Source organism: Leuresthes tenuis, unplaced genomic scaffold, assembly GCF_036924035.1.
Source record: "Leuresthes tenuis unplaced genomic scaffold, fLeuTen1.0.hap1 SCAF_20, whole genome shotgun sequence".
Lineage (NCBI taxonomy): Eukaryota > Metazoa > Chordata > Actinopteri > Atheriniformes > Atherinopsidae > Leuresthes > Leuresthes tenuis.
Genome location: NW_027325374.1, coordinates 14,550,701 through 14,568,507, shown reverse-complemented (window position 1 = coordinate 14,568,507; position 17,807 = coordinate 14,550,701). Strand labels below are relative to the sequence as shown.

Sequence of the window (17,807 nt, the reverse complement as noted above, 5' to 3'; positions counted from 1 at the left end):
CACGATGACCCTCACACATTATTAGCCCTGATTATACAGCTTAGCCTTGAAAAACTGCAACGTTATTTTAAGCGGTGTCCATCTCTCACGCAAGCAAATCCTGCTCTGCAGCATTAATCCGAACTGTTTGCATAGCTTCACACCTGCGTTTGTTTTACTGGGAAAATGCTGTGGCATAAAAATAAAATGAACGCATCATTTTCCAAACAATAGATGTTGAAAGTTAAACATTAATACAGAAGTTGCACTTGGAATTTGGTTGATCAATACATCCCCATTGAATCAGCTTGATGAAAGGTGCTGTTCAAGGAGGTACTTGGATGTTTTGAGCTTTGCTCTGTTGTACCGAGTGACATGTTGACACCGCAGAGCGAGTTATTTATTAAGACCAGCACTCTGTAAGCCTTCTATGACGACCGATAAAGTGCAAAGTCTGTGCTTAACTTACACTAAATTACTGTAAGATATTTTGTCATTGAGATGGAGAGGACAAACAGATTAAGTGACAATAAGAGGGATAAAAATAAAAAGAACAAAACAAAACATGAATGATTTCACACGGGGTCATATGGATCACAGTCAATGTCAGCACTGTGTCACCACTGTTCCTCGGCAAATGAGCCTGTTTATGTAAGCCCAGTAAGGTCGCAGCCTTATTCAGGGAGCCGTCATTAGAGGAACCAGACAATGAACTTCAGAGCATGTTTTGTGTTCTCACCACAAGTTTGGCCTGGCCTCAAAATGGATGTAGGAAAGGGGAAAAAACCTCTGACCCCCCCCACTGGGTGGTCTGCTTTATATCAATTTATCTTGTCTTTATTTAACAGTAAAACCATTATCATGGTAATGGACTTGCATATTTCTGTTTGTATAGGGACAATTCCCCATAAGGGAGTGGACCGTCTGCAGGACATGTGAGCTTGTACTGACATAAACACTGTATTCCTTTCCCAAGGGACTTTATGTGTCCGACTGATGTTACATGAATGGCTTAAAAGACTGTGCTCACCTTGCTCTCTGGCTGTTGTAATTGTGTTTTGCTTTGTAAATGCTAACCTCTGCATAGACATCCTTAAAATCATCTGATCCACTGCCGTTTGATGTTTTCATTTTCATCCTATAAACTTTATTGCGCTCTGCCGGGATTTTTCGCTCAGGTCCAGTCCACAAAGCAGTGAATGTGCGTGGTCAGCTAATAAGCTTCACTGCTGGTATTTTTTTTTTTTACTGGCTTATAAACCTAAATGTGTGTTTAATTAAGACTCCAAGAGCTCAGCGCTATTAAAGAGTGAAATCTTTGTGGGATCTTACATGGAAATTTTGAGAGTTTAAGCCCTTAATTTGAAGTCTTGAATGCAAGACTTCTCTGAGAGCGACCCAAAACACACACAGACACACACACACACACAAAGAGAACTCCGATTTGAGCCACAAGGTTAATAACCCAACAGGCAGGAAAAGCCTGGCAGGTGAGACGGCAGCTACTGGAAATGACAATAAAATTGAGTGAACCAGCAAATTCACATGTGAGAGGATCACAGTCACACTGCTGAAAGTTGCTGTTCAAAGTTGTTAAAGCAGGCAGCTACCGTCATTACCCTTGGTTGTTTGCTTGAGAATATCTTGATAGATCAGCATTTTTTTGCTGCCTACTAAGTGATATATGTGATCCTGTTCCATGTCTGCAAAACCAAGTCGACATTGTCGGAAGTATATCACTTTTGATTTATAGCACTCACAATGCCATCCAATGAAATACTTTGAGACTTTTTGCAACAGCAGGCCGATGACCAGCACAGATAAGTGTACACCACGCGACGTATGGTGTAAAATGTTAAGGATGTTATCGGCAGTAAAAGTATATCCGTCTCCCTTTTAGAGGGAAAAAGCTGCCACAGGATGCCAAAAATAAAAAGCCTCAAATTGCATATTTCCACAGCAGAGATCATCCTTAAACATATTCTTTTTAATACAATAGCAGATCATTTATTACATTTATTATATGAATAATTCTGATATATAGTCATATCTACCTATGTGTTACTGTCATACTAGGAGAGCCAAAGTGGCCAAGTATCTTTGTGACTCTTTGGAAATATTTCAGTTATAACAAAGATGGTATCAAAGGAAAATAACATTAGAGACTTTACTTCACTGCAATAAACATTTAAGTCCACGACTATCAGAGTTGACATTTTTCCAGCATTATGCAGCATTCAAAAATATTAAGGTTCAAAAACATGTTCCTCACCTACATTTGGCAGCTTATTCCTTAAACCTTGTTCTGAGTGAGAAGATAAAAGCATGTCACCATGGAAAGTGTGACTCAATGTATTACCTGGTGGGTTGGAGGATCAACCTTGCGTTTTTTCTTCTGGTTCTGCTTGTTGGTCCTGGGGTACACAGTCAGAGCCTCCTGCCATCTACAAACAGCAAAATTGGTCACAGCGATTACACAACCTATATAAACTACGTAGCCGTGTTGGATCTACACATAAAAATGAGAAGAAGTTCTCGTTGGGAAAGACTAAATCATTGTGCTGCACACTGTCAATGTGGTAAAAATCATCAAAGTAACTCTAATAACATAAATAACAAGCAGCAGAGTTTTACTCAATTCAGGGAAGCTCTGTACTAACTAAAGTAATAAACTATTTCATTAACTTGTTCAGTTTCGAACTGAAGGAGCCGTTGAAACATCTTCCAGTTGCCCTCATTCGAGCTCTTATGATTACCATGACCTGGAAGACCTGAATCTACAGCAACACTAATTAACTGCACCCATCCATAAGATTCCAGAGAATAACATGACACAAGCTCACACATTTGGTCAAGTCTAAATAAAATGCTCGTTCTTGGTCTTGATCAAAATTCTAAAATTACTTTTGTTTCAGTGCTTTAAAAAAAGTGATATAGTGTATAAGATGTCCACAAAAAAAGCAATAAGATGTGTGATAAATCTATCAGACTTTGGCAGACAGATTTCTATGTTTCCACTGGACTTTTCCAGAATGGCGCCGCACCAGTGGCACCTGCTAATGTAATGTCTGGGGTTAGACCTCAAATCCAGATGAGTTGAAGAGGAGATGCTAAGGGTGCAAAGCAGGAACAAAATGGAGAGAAAGGAGGAGGAAGTTTGGACCATTTCTTCCCTTGAACATCACGGGAAGTTCAAGGTGAGCTTGGAGCCCTGATAAGGAGGTAGGAGGTTTATTATCCAATATCGGTCAGAGGCTACGAACGGTGAGGTGGTAGCATCTCTGTGCTCAGGAGGGTGGGCTGTTGGCTGTGAGTTTCTGCCCAGTTTCTGGAGAGTTCATCTGTGTTACCTGCTGACGCTGCACGTGGCATCATCAGCTAAGTTGTTGCCAAGCAACAACTAGTCTGGGATTACCATTGTTGAACTGAACTGAATTTAATTTAATGTAGTTACAGCCTTGGGGTGTCTTATTTCAGTGGGCAAAGAGTTTCACAAGATTTTCCATTAAACTGTATTCTGGGAAAAGTTAGCAGGGACATGACTGGTCAGAAAGCTTTTTAAGGCTTTAGGTGAGCTGTAAGATTACAAAATCATTACAAAGTCTTACAGGAAGTCAGTGCAGGGAGGCAAGCACAGGAATTATGTATTCATGCCCTTTTCTCCTGGTAATGAGTGTAGCTGCAGCATATAATCAACTGGAGACAATATACGGGAGCCCTTACTGATAACTGGGTTTAGTGAATTACAGTAGTCAAGGTGAGAATTGAAGTTAGCAGTTGAAAAGAAATTACCCAATTTTTAAGATTGCCTTAAACTGGAAAACACAGGACTGAACAGAAAGACTGTGGTTAGAATAAGAAAATACTCCTAGATTCTTAGCAGCCTAGAATATCAACTCTACAAATATGCAACATAAACTACTAAAATGATCTGACTACAGTACAGCAAGCTCATGCTCCATCTTGATTTTTCTCTTTCTCATCCACCCACTGTGTAAATTATGAAAACCTTTTGGTGTGGAGAGTCCCACTCAAAGCTGTCATAGATGCAAACATGACGCAGTTTTCAATGAATGAGTGCCCACACATCATGCCTGTCATAGTATAATAATGAGTCAAAAGACATTTAAAAAAAAAAAAAGACACTCTTCTCTCTTCTCTGTCAGTTAATGGCAGTCTTGCAAAGGAAACTATGGTTGTGCGATGGCCTAGAAGCAACAGATGGAAGCCAGATGATAGGAAAGTGGGAGGTGTACAGTGATGGAGCAGGTACCACACTGAAGAGTGGGTGTCGTGAGTCACAGTTCCCTAAGAATAGCCATGATATGTGTGCTACAGCCAGGGAGAGGGAGGCGGTGCAGAAAACAGGCACAAGAGACAGCTGAATTATGGGGAATTAGGTTTGCATACTATGATCTGTGTGCTGGAATCTGAGAGTTTGTGCACACAGGGAGAGGGGGGCGAGAGAAGCAGGGCGAGGAAACAGTTCAAGAATGTGCACTGTCACTGCAGTATGAAGTACAACAATCAGAGATGCACTGCCTCAAGCAGACAGCAGGGGGCAGAGTAGTTTTGGCTGCAAAAGCTGTTGCGCACAACTATTTCCCTTCATCTCTGTAAATCTTATCCACTCATGTCTCATATACTGGAGCATCTTTGCGAGTTCAGAAACAACAGATCGTTGTGGTTGCTATAGTAACAGACCATTAAATCTTACCCATTGATGATTTCTTTACACTCAGCCCGGATGAAGTGCTCTTTCTCAGGGGTGACGATGCACAGCGAGTTCTTCTGACCTGTCCTGGACTCACCATCGATGACATCAGAGCACTGGTTCATATTGATTGTACCCTGGGGCAATGTGCTGGGCTGTAGGATCACAACAGAAACATGCAGAGAAAGTGTTAAGTATGGAAGTGGAACAGACGTGTCCACAAGACCCTCCACATGGTGAGCCTTTTCAGAAATCCACCCCAGCAAGCTGTCATGCCAAGCCTGGCACACCACATGCTGATGTAACAGCCTGTGCAAAGGCAAATGTTCCTGGTGGAGCTCACTTTGATATTTCTCCGACTTGAAATAGCCAGTTAAAAGGCAATTATTACATAAAACGTGCAAAGTATACAGTTTTGGTTGGTCCACTTCATAAAGTATTGCTCAAGCAAATCTATAATTTGATAGGAAAACCAGACAGTTGTTCATAACTATGATGGATTTAGTGTGAGATTGTATTAGGAAAGTTCTTCCCATCCAGTCCTGGCTTAAGTCAGTAATAATTACAGGAATAACAAGAATAACTGCTATTAAAAAGAAATGGGACATTTAGGTTTTTATTTATTCTAATAAAAGGGTGATCGCTCAAAGCAGATGGCAAAAACACTAATGTTTGTATAATTATAACTTCAATCAAGAAGAATCTTTTCTTTACTCCAATTTAAGGTTTCTACATTGACAATTCTCTCATTTACATTTGCTGGTGAGGGAAATGAAAGTCAGCGTCACTAACAGGGCAAATTTAGGGGAAGAAAAAAACAATGGGCTCGAATATGAGGGGTGGTAAAACCTCATATTAGGTGAGACTCATTTGAGAGGCACTGGGCGGTTTGGCCTTCCTCTCATTGTGGGTCGGTCTACCATCTTCACTCATATCACTCCTCAGAGTGCGAGTTTCTGCAACCAATTGCCCATCTGGTTGTACAGGACAAAGAAGATTAAAGTTCTGTTAGGACTCTCCTCCGTTAAACTGTTCTATGCGCTGCTGAGAGGCTGATTATACCAACACAGATAACTTGGGCCCATCACAGAAAAGTATACAATCCCATTGTGACTCCCCCCTCCCCCATGAAAAAATATAACTTAACAAGACTTTTGCTAGACATGCCCACAATGAATCAAGTTTGGACTCGCAACAAACTGCTGGGCATATGGTCGTCCCTGGAGAGCGCCGTACAAACCCTCTGATGACAACATCAACACCTCAAAGCCTAACACACAGAAAGTGACGAGCTGGAAGAGAAGATAACCTCACACCTGAGAAACAATGAAAATCAGACCAGCAGAGGCACTGAGGGAATTTTAGGGTGTTTGGTGTGTTGGGACCTAATGTCAAGCATTAAACTTGATTTGTTTTTCCTATTCGTTTAAATATGATTGTCTATGCAGGTACTACCCCCTAAACATCTACCAGCTCCGTACATCGTACTAATATAAAGAATGTAGGGATTGTCTGTTCCATTTATCAGCAGTACAAGTTCATATTTTCATTTATAGATTTTGCTGTCACAGTGAAGGTCAGACTCGGAAGCGAACACTGATGTATACTCGTATAAATGCTGTCGGCTGTGAATAACAGCTACAGGATTTCCAGAATAATAATCTGCAGGTTTAACTTGGTACACAGTGTACTCAAAAAGAGATGCATTGCTCCAAGTGAACCTGCTGTATGCATGTCAGACACAGTTCGGTCTAAATGCTTTGGGACCCATTTTAGATTAGTTGTTTATGAAAACAGATTCAAGCTACAACTGTATCAATAATGAACTTCCTGTTTTAATTGAAGGGCATTCTTATCCAAATTGGAGGAGGCATTTAAGTTCAACAAGTCTCCAATATGCAGAATCGAAGATGGAACTGAACAAATTAACATATCAATACATAAAATGCTCCTTTTTAATGTGTGAATGCTGAGAATCCCTTCTAGTAAATGAAAGCCATTTGTGTGGAACTTATGGACAACATTACCAAAGCATGGGTTTCTTTCAGACTTTTGCTGTAGCCGGTCTCAGCTGTGTTTTTGTCTTCTTCAATGGTTGAGTCATTGAGTTCAACTGATTATAACCCAATCAGGGTCCCTTCTTTACCTTCAGAAACTTCTGGGTGGCTTTCACACTGTTTTTTGTCTATTATTCATCTGTACTGTAAAGCTCCCTGGTCAACCTTTTGTACCTGATCTAAATCTATTGGTGTTTGCTTTCAAAAAGCAAGCCAATGTTGTAAAATCAGCAGTGACAGTGGCAGAGAGCAGTGCTTCCCACAATGTCGACCGTCCCCCTACACATCCAACCACACACACTGACTCAGCTCTGAAGCTGCCTCCTCCGCCTGCTCAGAGAAGCATCAGCCTGGGCTCCTATAAACCAAACGGACACGAAGAACCAGCAGCGACAAGCGGCCCCCTGCTGGGTCTTCTCCCGTTGCCAGTGACTGAATAACCAAAACAGCTCTTGACCACGCCACAAAAGCAACTTATGACTGCAAGGCCATGACGTAGCTCTGAGAAAGACTTGGAATACCACGGCAGAAGGGGGTGATAGTGCAAACTTTATACAACAAAGGAAACTGAAAGATCAAACAGATTAAAAACAGACTTTGAAGCCTGTGCTTTTGGGTGTTGTCAAATAGAACTGGACTCTCTTAAACTATGATTATCTGTTGATCTTCAGTTTCTTCACACCACGTGGCCTACTGTTCAATCATTCATTACTGTGCAATGTAATGTACACTGTATTATTTCAGGGCCATGTATTGCAAGATAGGTGCAAACTTCCTAGGTTTTGGCAGTAAAGTTGCAAAAACTGACCAAACATTCTTACGCGAGAAGAACTTATTTCTGAAACCAAACTGAGGTGACCAGCAGGGGCTTCATCTGTGAGGCAGAGACGACAACGATAAGAACATTTACACACAGAGCCAAGCAAATTGAACGGGACTTAACGAGAGAACTAATCTGTTATTAATTGCTGATAGCAACAAAGAAACTAATTCTGAATCAGTCTTTCATTCATTCATTTTTTCCCTGAGCTCTCTCCAGCAGTAAAATCCAATCTGATGTTTATTCTTGTCCCGTGTCTTGCTCATCTGGGTAACTATCGATTCTTCCTTTTTTTTTGTAATGGTGACAGTGTTTTAAACTACCATAATTAGGGGGGAAAAAAGTGTTTTGTTATCTATTTCCTGGTGTGATACATCAGACCATGAAGGAAAATGGTGTCATGCCAGGCTGGTATCTCAGTATCTGGTATCTCAGACCCCGGCAGTTTCGGGCTGAGGAAATGTGCCTTTTCCCTTCTGTCATCACTGCCACCTCCCTCTTGTGCACTCATTTATTGCGCTGAACAGCCAATCAGAGGGAACTCTCACTTATTCTACCTACTGAACTGGCCGAACAAACCTGTTGATGGAGTCCGACACTGGTGACGGGTGCACCCACTTGTCCTCTTTCAACCATGCACCATACATTACTATCAGCAACAACCAAGGTGCATCACTCCAATGGTTAGAGTGAAAAGTGTTTTGATCATAATCAATTTCAAGCCCTCTTCATAGGTCATTCTTTCCATTTGTTGTTCCAGTTGTTTCAGCTGTCTAAAGAACACAGTTTCAGAACTGGCCTGGCTTCTAAGGAAGTTTTAAAGGTTTCTTTCTTAACTTCAGAAAGGATCCTGAGCTAATTCACCAATGTTATCTTGTGTAGAGGTTTAGCCCTTTGTACACTGCTGAGCTCACCATTATGTATGTTTATTTGTTCATTTATTTATTCATCTATTCCCAAAATGTATTAAACTGCTGATTTGGCCCACTGTTGTTCCCACCATCTGATAGATTTGTTTTTGCATGGATGCCCTTCCTCACTTGCGATGAGCACTCTCTTGAACAAATGTCGAGGATTCACATCGACAGTTTTCAAACACAACTGCCACACAAGAAAAAAAAATAACAAAAGGAATAGCTTACAGCTGTCCATGAGACAAATTGAGTCAACTTACAAACTAAATGAGATCCTTTGCTCCACACTTACCTTTATCATTCTGACAGCATCCCATCTATTTGAATATTAAACACCTCAAATCGACATTGAAAGTCTGCCCTTTAAACTCGTAATTATAATAGAAAAGTCACTTCAACACATTTTGATAAACAGCTCGAATAACAAAAATTGTGTCACTGTCAAAATATTTCCAGAACAAACTGGAGTTGCAGAATAAGGATTTTCCATGTGTATTGAACACTTGTACAGATGCCTACTTGGAAAAAAAAAAAGTGCCCAAAGAAAGCAAATGATTGTACGTGCAAATCTGACTTTTACTTAGTCTGACTTCTAAATGACTTGCACAAACCCTGTGAGAAGCCTTCGTAATCTTTTGTTGACTGAGGGGATTTATATTTGTACAGTGGAGTAAAATGGGAATTGTGTCACACAGCAGACTGGGAACGGGGAGATGTTTAAACAGCTTTTAGGTCCTACCTTCACTGTGCTAAACGTGCAGACAGAAAGATACCACAGCAGATCAAAGCTTAAGGAGCCAGACCACAGATGATGAATTACAGCCCTTAGAAAAATCAGCATATATTAAGAGATATAGCTTGAAGTTAAATTAAAAGGTTTGCAAGTGACCAAATAAATCTGACTGTGCGGCATAAATATAGCTTGTCAACAACGGAGCAATTTAGGCTGGTGGATGGTCTCTAATGTGGACGGAGAAGTCAATAGTCAACAGTTTGTGTTAATTACACCCTGTGGGGCAGATGAGAGGCCCCGTTTATTCTGTCACCGTTGGGTCTCACTTTCTTTCACTTTTCCTTTGCTGCGCTCTACATCTTGCTGGCAGAGTCAGAATGGGAACAAAATTAAACAAAGTGGATAACAGGTTTAACAGGATAACAAGTGACCTTAGCACCTTTCTTCTTTACAAGAAGACGCAATGATTTATTCGTTCACTATTATCTTTCAACTTTTCAAACCCCCCGGTTTTAAAAAAGACCCATCACAACAGGACTCGACGCCAAGGTCAAAGGCCAGAGCAACAGCCGGGCCCCACATGCAGGTGGTCAAATAAGACCTTGGGACAGCTGGACAAGGACCGGGCTTGATTCAGACCGGGCAGAGGAAGGTTTGACGACAGAGATGAGTTGGGGGTGCGAGAAAGGAGATTAAGTGGTGAGCTGCTGGTCATGAGTAACAGCGGTGCAGCAGAGAGAGAAAAAAAAGGGGTTTCAGACTGTGACTTTGGACTGCCTGGCCATCTGTCTGTGTAAACAAACCACACATGTACACCACACATGTTGGCTTGACCTTGAGCTAGAGTCAGAAGAGGATAAACGCCAAAATATTTCAAATTCTGAGAACAGTTGTACAAGCAGCTTAAGCCCCCTGTTCTATAATCACTGCATTAGATTCTCTAGTGGACAGAAATAAATCAGAGACTGACAACAGCTTTGATTAAAAAAAAAACTATTTTCATAAATTAGCTCACTTCTGACAAGGATTTGCGTGCCTACGTGCAGGTAGTAGCAACGTGGGAGTACAGCAGTTATTTTACCCTGGAGTAGCACGGGTCTCCTCTGTTGAGCACCAACACAAACCCCTACAGTGGGCTAGCCACTGCAGATGGAGCACCCAGACTCAGGGCCCCCAAACCCACACCTCTGTCACCTAACCTAGGCTCTGTCTGTTCTCTCTGGGCCACCACTCTCCACAATGGCTCCTTTGTGAATCAGCACCAGTTCACACAATGTGGGATTGTCAGCCACCACAGTCCACAGAGCCACTCCTCCTGTTAACCCTCAACAAGGATATAACCAAGAGGCAAGAGGCCCAAACAAGTGTCCTTTTGTGATCAGAGCATGGAAATTATGAGGCCTGAAAAAACTGTAGTTATATCTCTCAAGTCGTTCAGAAAATACTATAAATACTGTTTCAGTGGGAGTCAATGGGGTGGTACGGCAGTGCTGCACGGTCTGCGATAACCAAAAGAGCGGCCATTTGTCTTGTTTTTAAGTGCCATAACAGCCTTTGCAGGAATGTTGAACTGCTCCTACAAATACCAAACTGTAAACTGCTGTAAACTGTACATTTTATTATTCTCTTTTACATATATGACAGCAGGTTTAACAAATAGCTTGAGTGATTGGAAAAAGAAGGAAATGGAGATTATTTCCAGTTTACACAAACTCTTATAACAACTTTATAACATAGTTTAGATTATAGCAAACTTAATCAAAGATACCATCTAAGCCTAAAATGCATACTTTAGACCTGACTCTCCGCTCCAAACCAGTCATACGTCAGCCCAGATGTTACGCAGCATTACAATAGTGCTCATTAGGAGCCCACTCTCTGTTTAGAAGACAGTAATTAGTGAGTACCTTACATGCATGCATGTCTTTGTGCCCTTGGCTTCCCTCAGTCTTAGCCGTTCTGCAGCAAATGTTCCCCATTCTCCCTTATGACACAGTGGAAGAAATATTTGCTTCTCCTGGCAGATGGCTAATAGTCTAGTTTCAATTTTGGTTGCAAACCAGTTCTCTTTCTCTGCCATCAACATTTTTGGGTTTGACAGACTTTCTTTCTAGCAGAACGGGAGGAATTGCATTTTTCTGAGCGACCAAGTTCCAAAAGATCCAAGATCTTAGAATTATATTCACCCATCTTTAACATGAATGTGCCCACGATACTAGTCATACACCAAGTTAGTTAAGAACACTTGCATGGTGATTAGAAACATCTGTTTTCTTGGTACTTGGTGCCAGTTTGTCTACCAACCTGTGTGGTGACAAATTTCAACGCGATGACTTCACACGGTAAGTTTCATTACTCCTCTTTAGGCATGTACAAGCAGGATTCTTTAGCAATGTTTCCAAGTTATTCACTCTTCATCCATAGACGTTTGACTTTGATCATTACAGACACCAGAGCCAAAAGATTAACTGATGAACTGGCACCGCTTCATACTGACTCATGAACATGGCCAGGAATCGGGCTTTTTTTCAGGGTCCATCTTCTACTTATTACCAATAACAGTAATCATGCAATAAATCTTTCCATAGCAACTGAGGTCAACACACGCAAACAGACATTTTTGATACCATTGAGCATGCCAAACTGCTGCAGGGAAACATCCTCAGGTGCCAGTTGGATGGAGTCACCTTCAGACTTGCTGTACAAGACCATTAAACTACTGCATCTCTGCTCCCGAAGTCCACAACAAACAATCTGGAGAGGGGCTAGTGCTGACAGATTGATCACAGACCCGATTACCATCATCACTGTCATCACAGTCCTCTAATTTTTTTATCTCAATATCAAGATAACTTTAAGCCAGTGCAATAACATCCCTTAACCCCGAGTCCACTTTAAAAAAAAATGTATGGCTCTAAAAGACTCAGACCAGGCCATGTGGTGGATGTCTGACATCTCCTCTGCAGGGCCAAGTGACGTCCTCCAGGCATTCTCAAATACACCTCACACTGCTGGTATGCACTCAAGACTTTCAGATGGTTGGGAAACAACTGCGCTATAGTGAAGGCTAACTGCAACTGTACCAGCACAAAAAATACTGCGGAAAATGAAAACCAACAAAAAAATAAATCAGAACAGCACGCATTTCACACATATGTGTAGCAGGTATTTCAAAGAGGGTTGTGGGTGGTGGCAGTGCTTCTCTCTGGGAGAGTGGTGAGAGGATGTGGGTGGTTTAATGCTGTGTTAGGAGGCCAGCAGCCAGCAAATGCAGAGGAGGAGGAAGAGGAGGGCAAGTTGGATGATGAAGGGCATTTTCTCGATTGGTAGAGCAGGATTCCTTTGAAACAGAGGACTATGCTTGATTTCTGTTAGGCAGTGTAAGACATTTAAAGATGTGGACTAATGTGTGGGGACTTGATTAAACAAGCGCAGTCATTCTGCAGAAGTGCTACTATAATGACTGTAACGTCTGCGTCTCGGTGGTGACAGAGTGGATGAGCTGGCTGCAGAAACAGGTGCTACAGTCGAGTTGTGTCATGTCGCCTTGGCTGTTATTGTCTCAGAAGTTACCGAGTGCGCGCTTCTCTTTTATAAATTTATATCCAATCCGCACATTCGATTTTTCGCACTTTCCCAAAAATATTGGACATATTCAGCTGAATTAATGCCTCTACATTTGACATAATCATACATCTGCTTCTTGTTTTCTTCACTCTTTCCCATCTGTGGAGAAAACTCCCCCGTTTTGTCTTGTTGCTCGGCTTATCAAGCGCACTATAAACCGACACCCCGGTGAGTGCAGTCAGAGTTAACCATTTAGTGCATGTGCACAGCAAATGTTGTGGATTTGTTGGTTTCTGTTGAGATGAGCGGTTGAAAACTAAGCAGGAGGCTAAACATGTTGTCATCTTATTTTCAAATCACATGGTGTTGTCAGAGTAGAGGATCATGGACTGCAAACCAAAGAGCTCATTAAAGACTACAGGTGGCTTAGCATTGAATGCCTTTGTGCACGTCACCCAGACGCCACAGACTGATAACACCAAGCGATTCCGCAAGCTAATTGCAAATGCTACTCTTCTAAGTCCAATATTGACCACAGCTGATCCAGAAGCCCGTTAAAGGTGAACTGTCTCATTCTAAAGAAAGACAACCAAACAAACATATCGTTCCCTTCCCCCCAGTTCACGGCCACACGTCACCAAGGCAACAACAACTAGGTTAGCTGACCGAAAGAGAAACGTTCCACCATTATATGGCATGAATGTGAATCTCTCCTTTTCCTCGCTGTAATAGAAAGCAAATATAATAATGTTACTTATCATACAAGCAAAATCTAAGCACAAAGACAACGCAGTCAAAACAGTGGGAAAGAAATTCTGAGTTTGGATTGTTCAGACAAAGCCACAGTGGACAGAGAGCCTTGTAGCCAAACATCTAACAATCAGACAGTAAACGGGTATTTTTAGGTTTTCATGACTATATAACGTTCATGTGCTGAAAACATCAACACAGCAAGTGTCCCACAACCGTTATTTGTTCAATTTGACCAAAAAAAAAAAAACCCCAATATGATCACAACCTTTATTGTTCTGAGCTACTGACTCCTGGTGCAGTAAAGCTTATAAAGCCTGAAACACCCCTACAGCTGCAGCACAGCTCTGTGGTTGTTTCTTGGCTCCAATGGAAAAAAAAAAAAAGTTATGAGGTCACAGGGTGCCCGAAACAGCAGACAGCAGACCTGCCACAGCATTACATGTGGTGCTCTGACGCAGCACTTTGGAAAGCAGGACAAGGTGAACGGGAACCTATTCTATGCTTCGTCTCTGACAAAGTCTCAGCAAACTAAAATGTTCTCATCCAAAAAAAACAAACAAAAAAACAGCAGTACTGTTTATGAGAAGCTTGTTTTTGCATTGTAGCTTACACTACATAAAGATATCACACAGGGGGGGAGGGGAACATCCGGATAAGTCTTTGATAATGTTAGCAAAACTGCCAAACCCTCACTGGTTCAATGCAAAGGAAACCACCAGATCAAAAGAAAAGAGTGGGAGAGGGGTAAGAAAATGCTTGTTTGGGAATTAAGAACTATTCTATATTGAGGCTATCAATATCCATCTATTTTTTTTTCCAAACAAGTTGCTTTAAAGACAAAAAGAGAGTCATCAAAGTGTAAAACCTTTGCTTCAGAATTGTGTGCTCTTGGTCTGGTTGATATCGAACCATTTTCAAATGTGTTCAACAACCCAAACTGCGCCCGTGGACAATGAATCCTGGAAGTGTTCCTGAGTCCATGCACTGATTTCCATGACAGAATCAGGCCTCGTTTTTATATGCAGTGCTGTCTGATGACCCGATAATCAAGAGCATCCAATACTGACTTTAACCAATGTCACGCGTGCTCATAGATGTCTACAGATTTTTTTTAACATATATAGAATGAGGATTACTGAACCTCTGCCCAGCTTTAGAAACTCTAAGAGTAATAACAAAAAACTTTGGTCAGACCTAGCAGTGTATATTATTCATCACTTTCAACAGGACGCACGTCTGAAATACTGCATTCACATTAATGGACAGGAACACACAGTACAGTTCCAGTGCTGTGGAACCTTTTTTCTGTGATAACTGGCTGCAGCACCGACGGCGTCTGAGCCAAATGAACTGGACAGAACTGGGATTAAAAGCGTTTGAGCTGCAGCTGAAGCTTCTGCTCTGTCTGACCACAAAACAATATTTTCAACTATTCCCATCCACCGCAGCCATGTTACAGACGGCACGCCATACTGCCATAAGTATTGTTATGGTAATATGACATATTGTATAATATCTGACTCGATTGTACTCTCCAGTCTCACACAATCGGCAAAAATAATGTGTGCACTGTGGCCGTCTCCGCCGCTTTTGTCCAAATGCAGCAGTGAAGAATTTAAACCCAATTGATCAAATGAATGTAATTGCTCCAACAAACTCACAGAGCCATCAATGTTACGTACTGCATGTCTTAGGAGGGCTTAAGGGTAAAGCCACGATCCAGCTCCAGGGCTGCACTTTCTTTCTAAAGATATCTTGGTTGCAGAGCTTTGAACCTCAACAGGTGATTGGATTGGAAGTCACAACACTATGGTGAAAGGCTACAGGTCAAGTGCACCTGTTGCAACTCTGAAAGACGTTCAACTGCAGCTGTGGCCACTGCAAGTTATCACAAGACAACAGCTTGCTAGACACCCAGTCCTGGGCACGATTCCAAACTGGAATTCAACTCAGACGTCTCACTATGATGTAACTAATAAGCTCTGCCGTCAGCGTTAAAGCTTAACAGCAGGGCTCTAGTATAGTGTTGTGCAGAATTGTTCCACCAATCTAAACACTGTTGACACATATCCTAGTGGGTTACATTGATGTGAACTTATGTGATCGTTCACAAAAGCTTTATCTTCGCGTCACTAAAGAGAGAGATGCGTCCAAATGGACCTACATTTCCGCCATTTCACATGCAGACGCCTTCCCAGCAACACCGCTGTTTTATTAGTGCAAAACAGGCTAACCTCTCACCCTGATACTTTAAATGAAACCTTTTGTCAATGTCCTGTTCTAGCCTTTAGAATAAACTGAGCGAGCAGTCTGTCAGGCCCTGTTTGGCTTTACAGACAAGGGAGGGTTTTTTGGGGGGTGTTACACAATAGTGGTGGTTGCCCTCTCCAACACAAATGATTAATTGGCCAGACTGAACTGGAATGGAAGACAGAGACAGAGAGCGGCAGGATAAGTGAGAGGTAAAAAGATAGGAAAGTGAATCAGACCTTGGGCAATGGAAAAGTAAAAATGAGCACCTTGTGCATTAGAGTGGGCACAGGTTTGGCCCAATTCTTCTGGAAGAGCCTTTCTTCTGGTTAATGAATGGCTGGAAATCATTAAAAAGAACTGGGAAATGAGGGAGCGTATAAAGAGAAAGGTGGTAAAAAAAAAAGAAAAAAAAAAGAAGGCATCCTGAAAAAAAGCCTTTTAAGAAACTTCTCACCATGGAGCAGGAGCAAACCACCACCAAGAATTTAGCTCTATCCCACGTGGCAATCATATTAACTATCAACTTTTGTAAAAGCCAACATCAACAGACAACCAATAAGAAGTCATTCTTATTGGCTATGACCAACAGAGACGCTTATTTCCTGAAGGTGTTGACAGACCAGTGATATCAACATAATATTAAACCTTAAAGTTAAGGAGATGGCCATCTCCTTGTTTACTGACAATGGCAATTGATGCTCTCAATTTAAGTTAAACCTTGTAATCAGTGGTTTTCTTTTTTAATTAGTTAAGAGAAAACAACGGGAAAAAAATCTTATTTAGACAACATATTTGATCACATTTTATTCTTGAGAGTTTATTACAAGAGTGGGTCCTGTTGCTTCACCCTTTTAACTGTTTTAACTACCTCAAAATATTAGAAGAGTAACACTGAGCACTGGTGGTGCCATGCAGAACAATGTCAAACAACCACCCTGACTCCTCAAGTTAAATGTTTAGAGAACACACTTGGAGCTGAGCCATACATATACTGTACTGTTGATTAAAGAAACCGTGAACAAGTGGCGCAGATAAGATCTTTATCTCAGCCACATCCGGGATTGAGCAGTCACTGAAGCAGAGGCAAAAACTAAACAGCACAGATATGAAGGCAGACTAAGAGCCCAACAAAGAACCAGGCTGATCATTTATCAGGTTCTTCTTAAGCGACCTTTTAATATGCTCAGTTTAGCCATATCTTCATGCAGTAGTAGACTTGTGTCCATGTCAGCGCTCGTTTGGAATGTGGACACGCTGGGTTACATGCTGGACAGCAGATAGTCTGTTAGCAATCAGTGTGAGCGAGTGGATGAGTGGCTTCAGGCAGGGACACACACTCTCTTCACAGCAGCTACAGGTTGCGTGCCGTGCCTGGTCAAACACCTTTCACCAGCTCTTACAGGATCTTACAGGGAGCGCCTGAAATGCATGCTGCTTGGTTGTGGAAGAAGGAGCCTTCTCTAAAAAGGACAAGTAAGTATGGTCCTGTCTTCGTTACAATATAACGCGTTTAAACCGCTATGTTTTCTCACGAAACAAAGACACTTTCACTTTACAGGATGTGGTCGATTATTTTCAAAATCAGTGGTTCCATGAACTGACTTAGTCACGCTGGATCTTGTGCTTATGGTGTGGCTTGAGGCATTATTGGAAAGAGGTTGAGACCAGATGACTATCTAAAAAGCAGCACCTACCATTTTTCCCACCATTTTGGAATGCCCAGTTCCCTGTGCACCGCAGCACTCGAGCCAGGCACTGACGAATCGTTTGGGACTTTGTGCAACAACACGCAGACCCTTCCTTAGCAACCCTGCGATCGCTAAGGCTATTATTGTGCTCCGCTCCTTCAGCCAACAGCTGATGTGATAATGAAAGGGTCTACTGAGGATTTCCATTTAAGAGGGTGACAAAATTCAGAAAAACTACACACATAACACCAAACAAGACGGTGTTATCAAAAAATATAAAAATCTGAGTGGTAGGGCTGCAGACTGTGATTTTTAGAAAGGCTTATGAA

General features: G+C 41.7%; 1 protein-coding gene across 3 annotated transcripts in view; it reads right to left on the bottom strand.

The window, feature by feature from the left end:
• LOC140278202 (uncharacterized) overlaps nt 1-17,807 on the bottom strand; it is a 48,605-nt gene that overhangs the window by 21,084 nt on the left and 9,714 nt on the right. For all 3 annotated transcript variants that reach the window (XM_072373150.1, XM_072373151.1, XM_072373152.1), the window contains exons 4-5: nt 4,697-4,848; nt 2,339-2,423 (exon numbers count right to left, since the gene is read on the bottom strand). In XM_072373150.1, the coding sequence (XP_072229251.1) occupies nt 2,339-2,423; nt 4,697-4,848 (237 nt within the window). The remainder of the gene's footprint in view (nt 1-2,338; nt 2,424-4,696; nt 4,849-17,807) is intronic.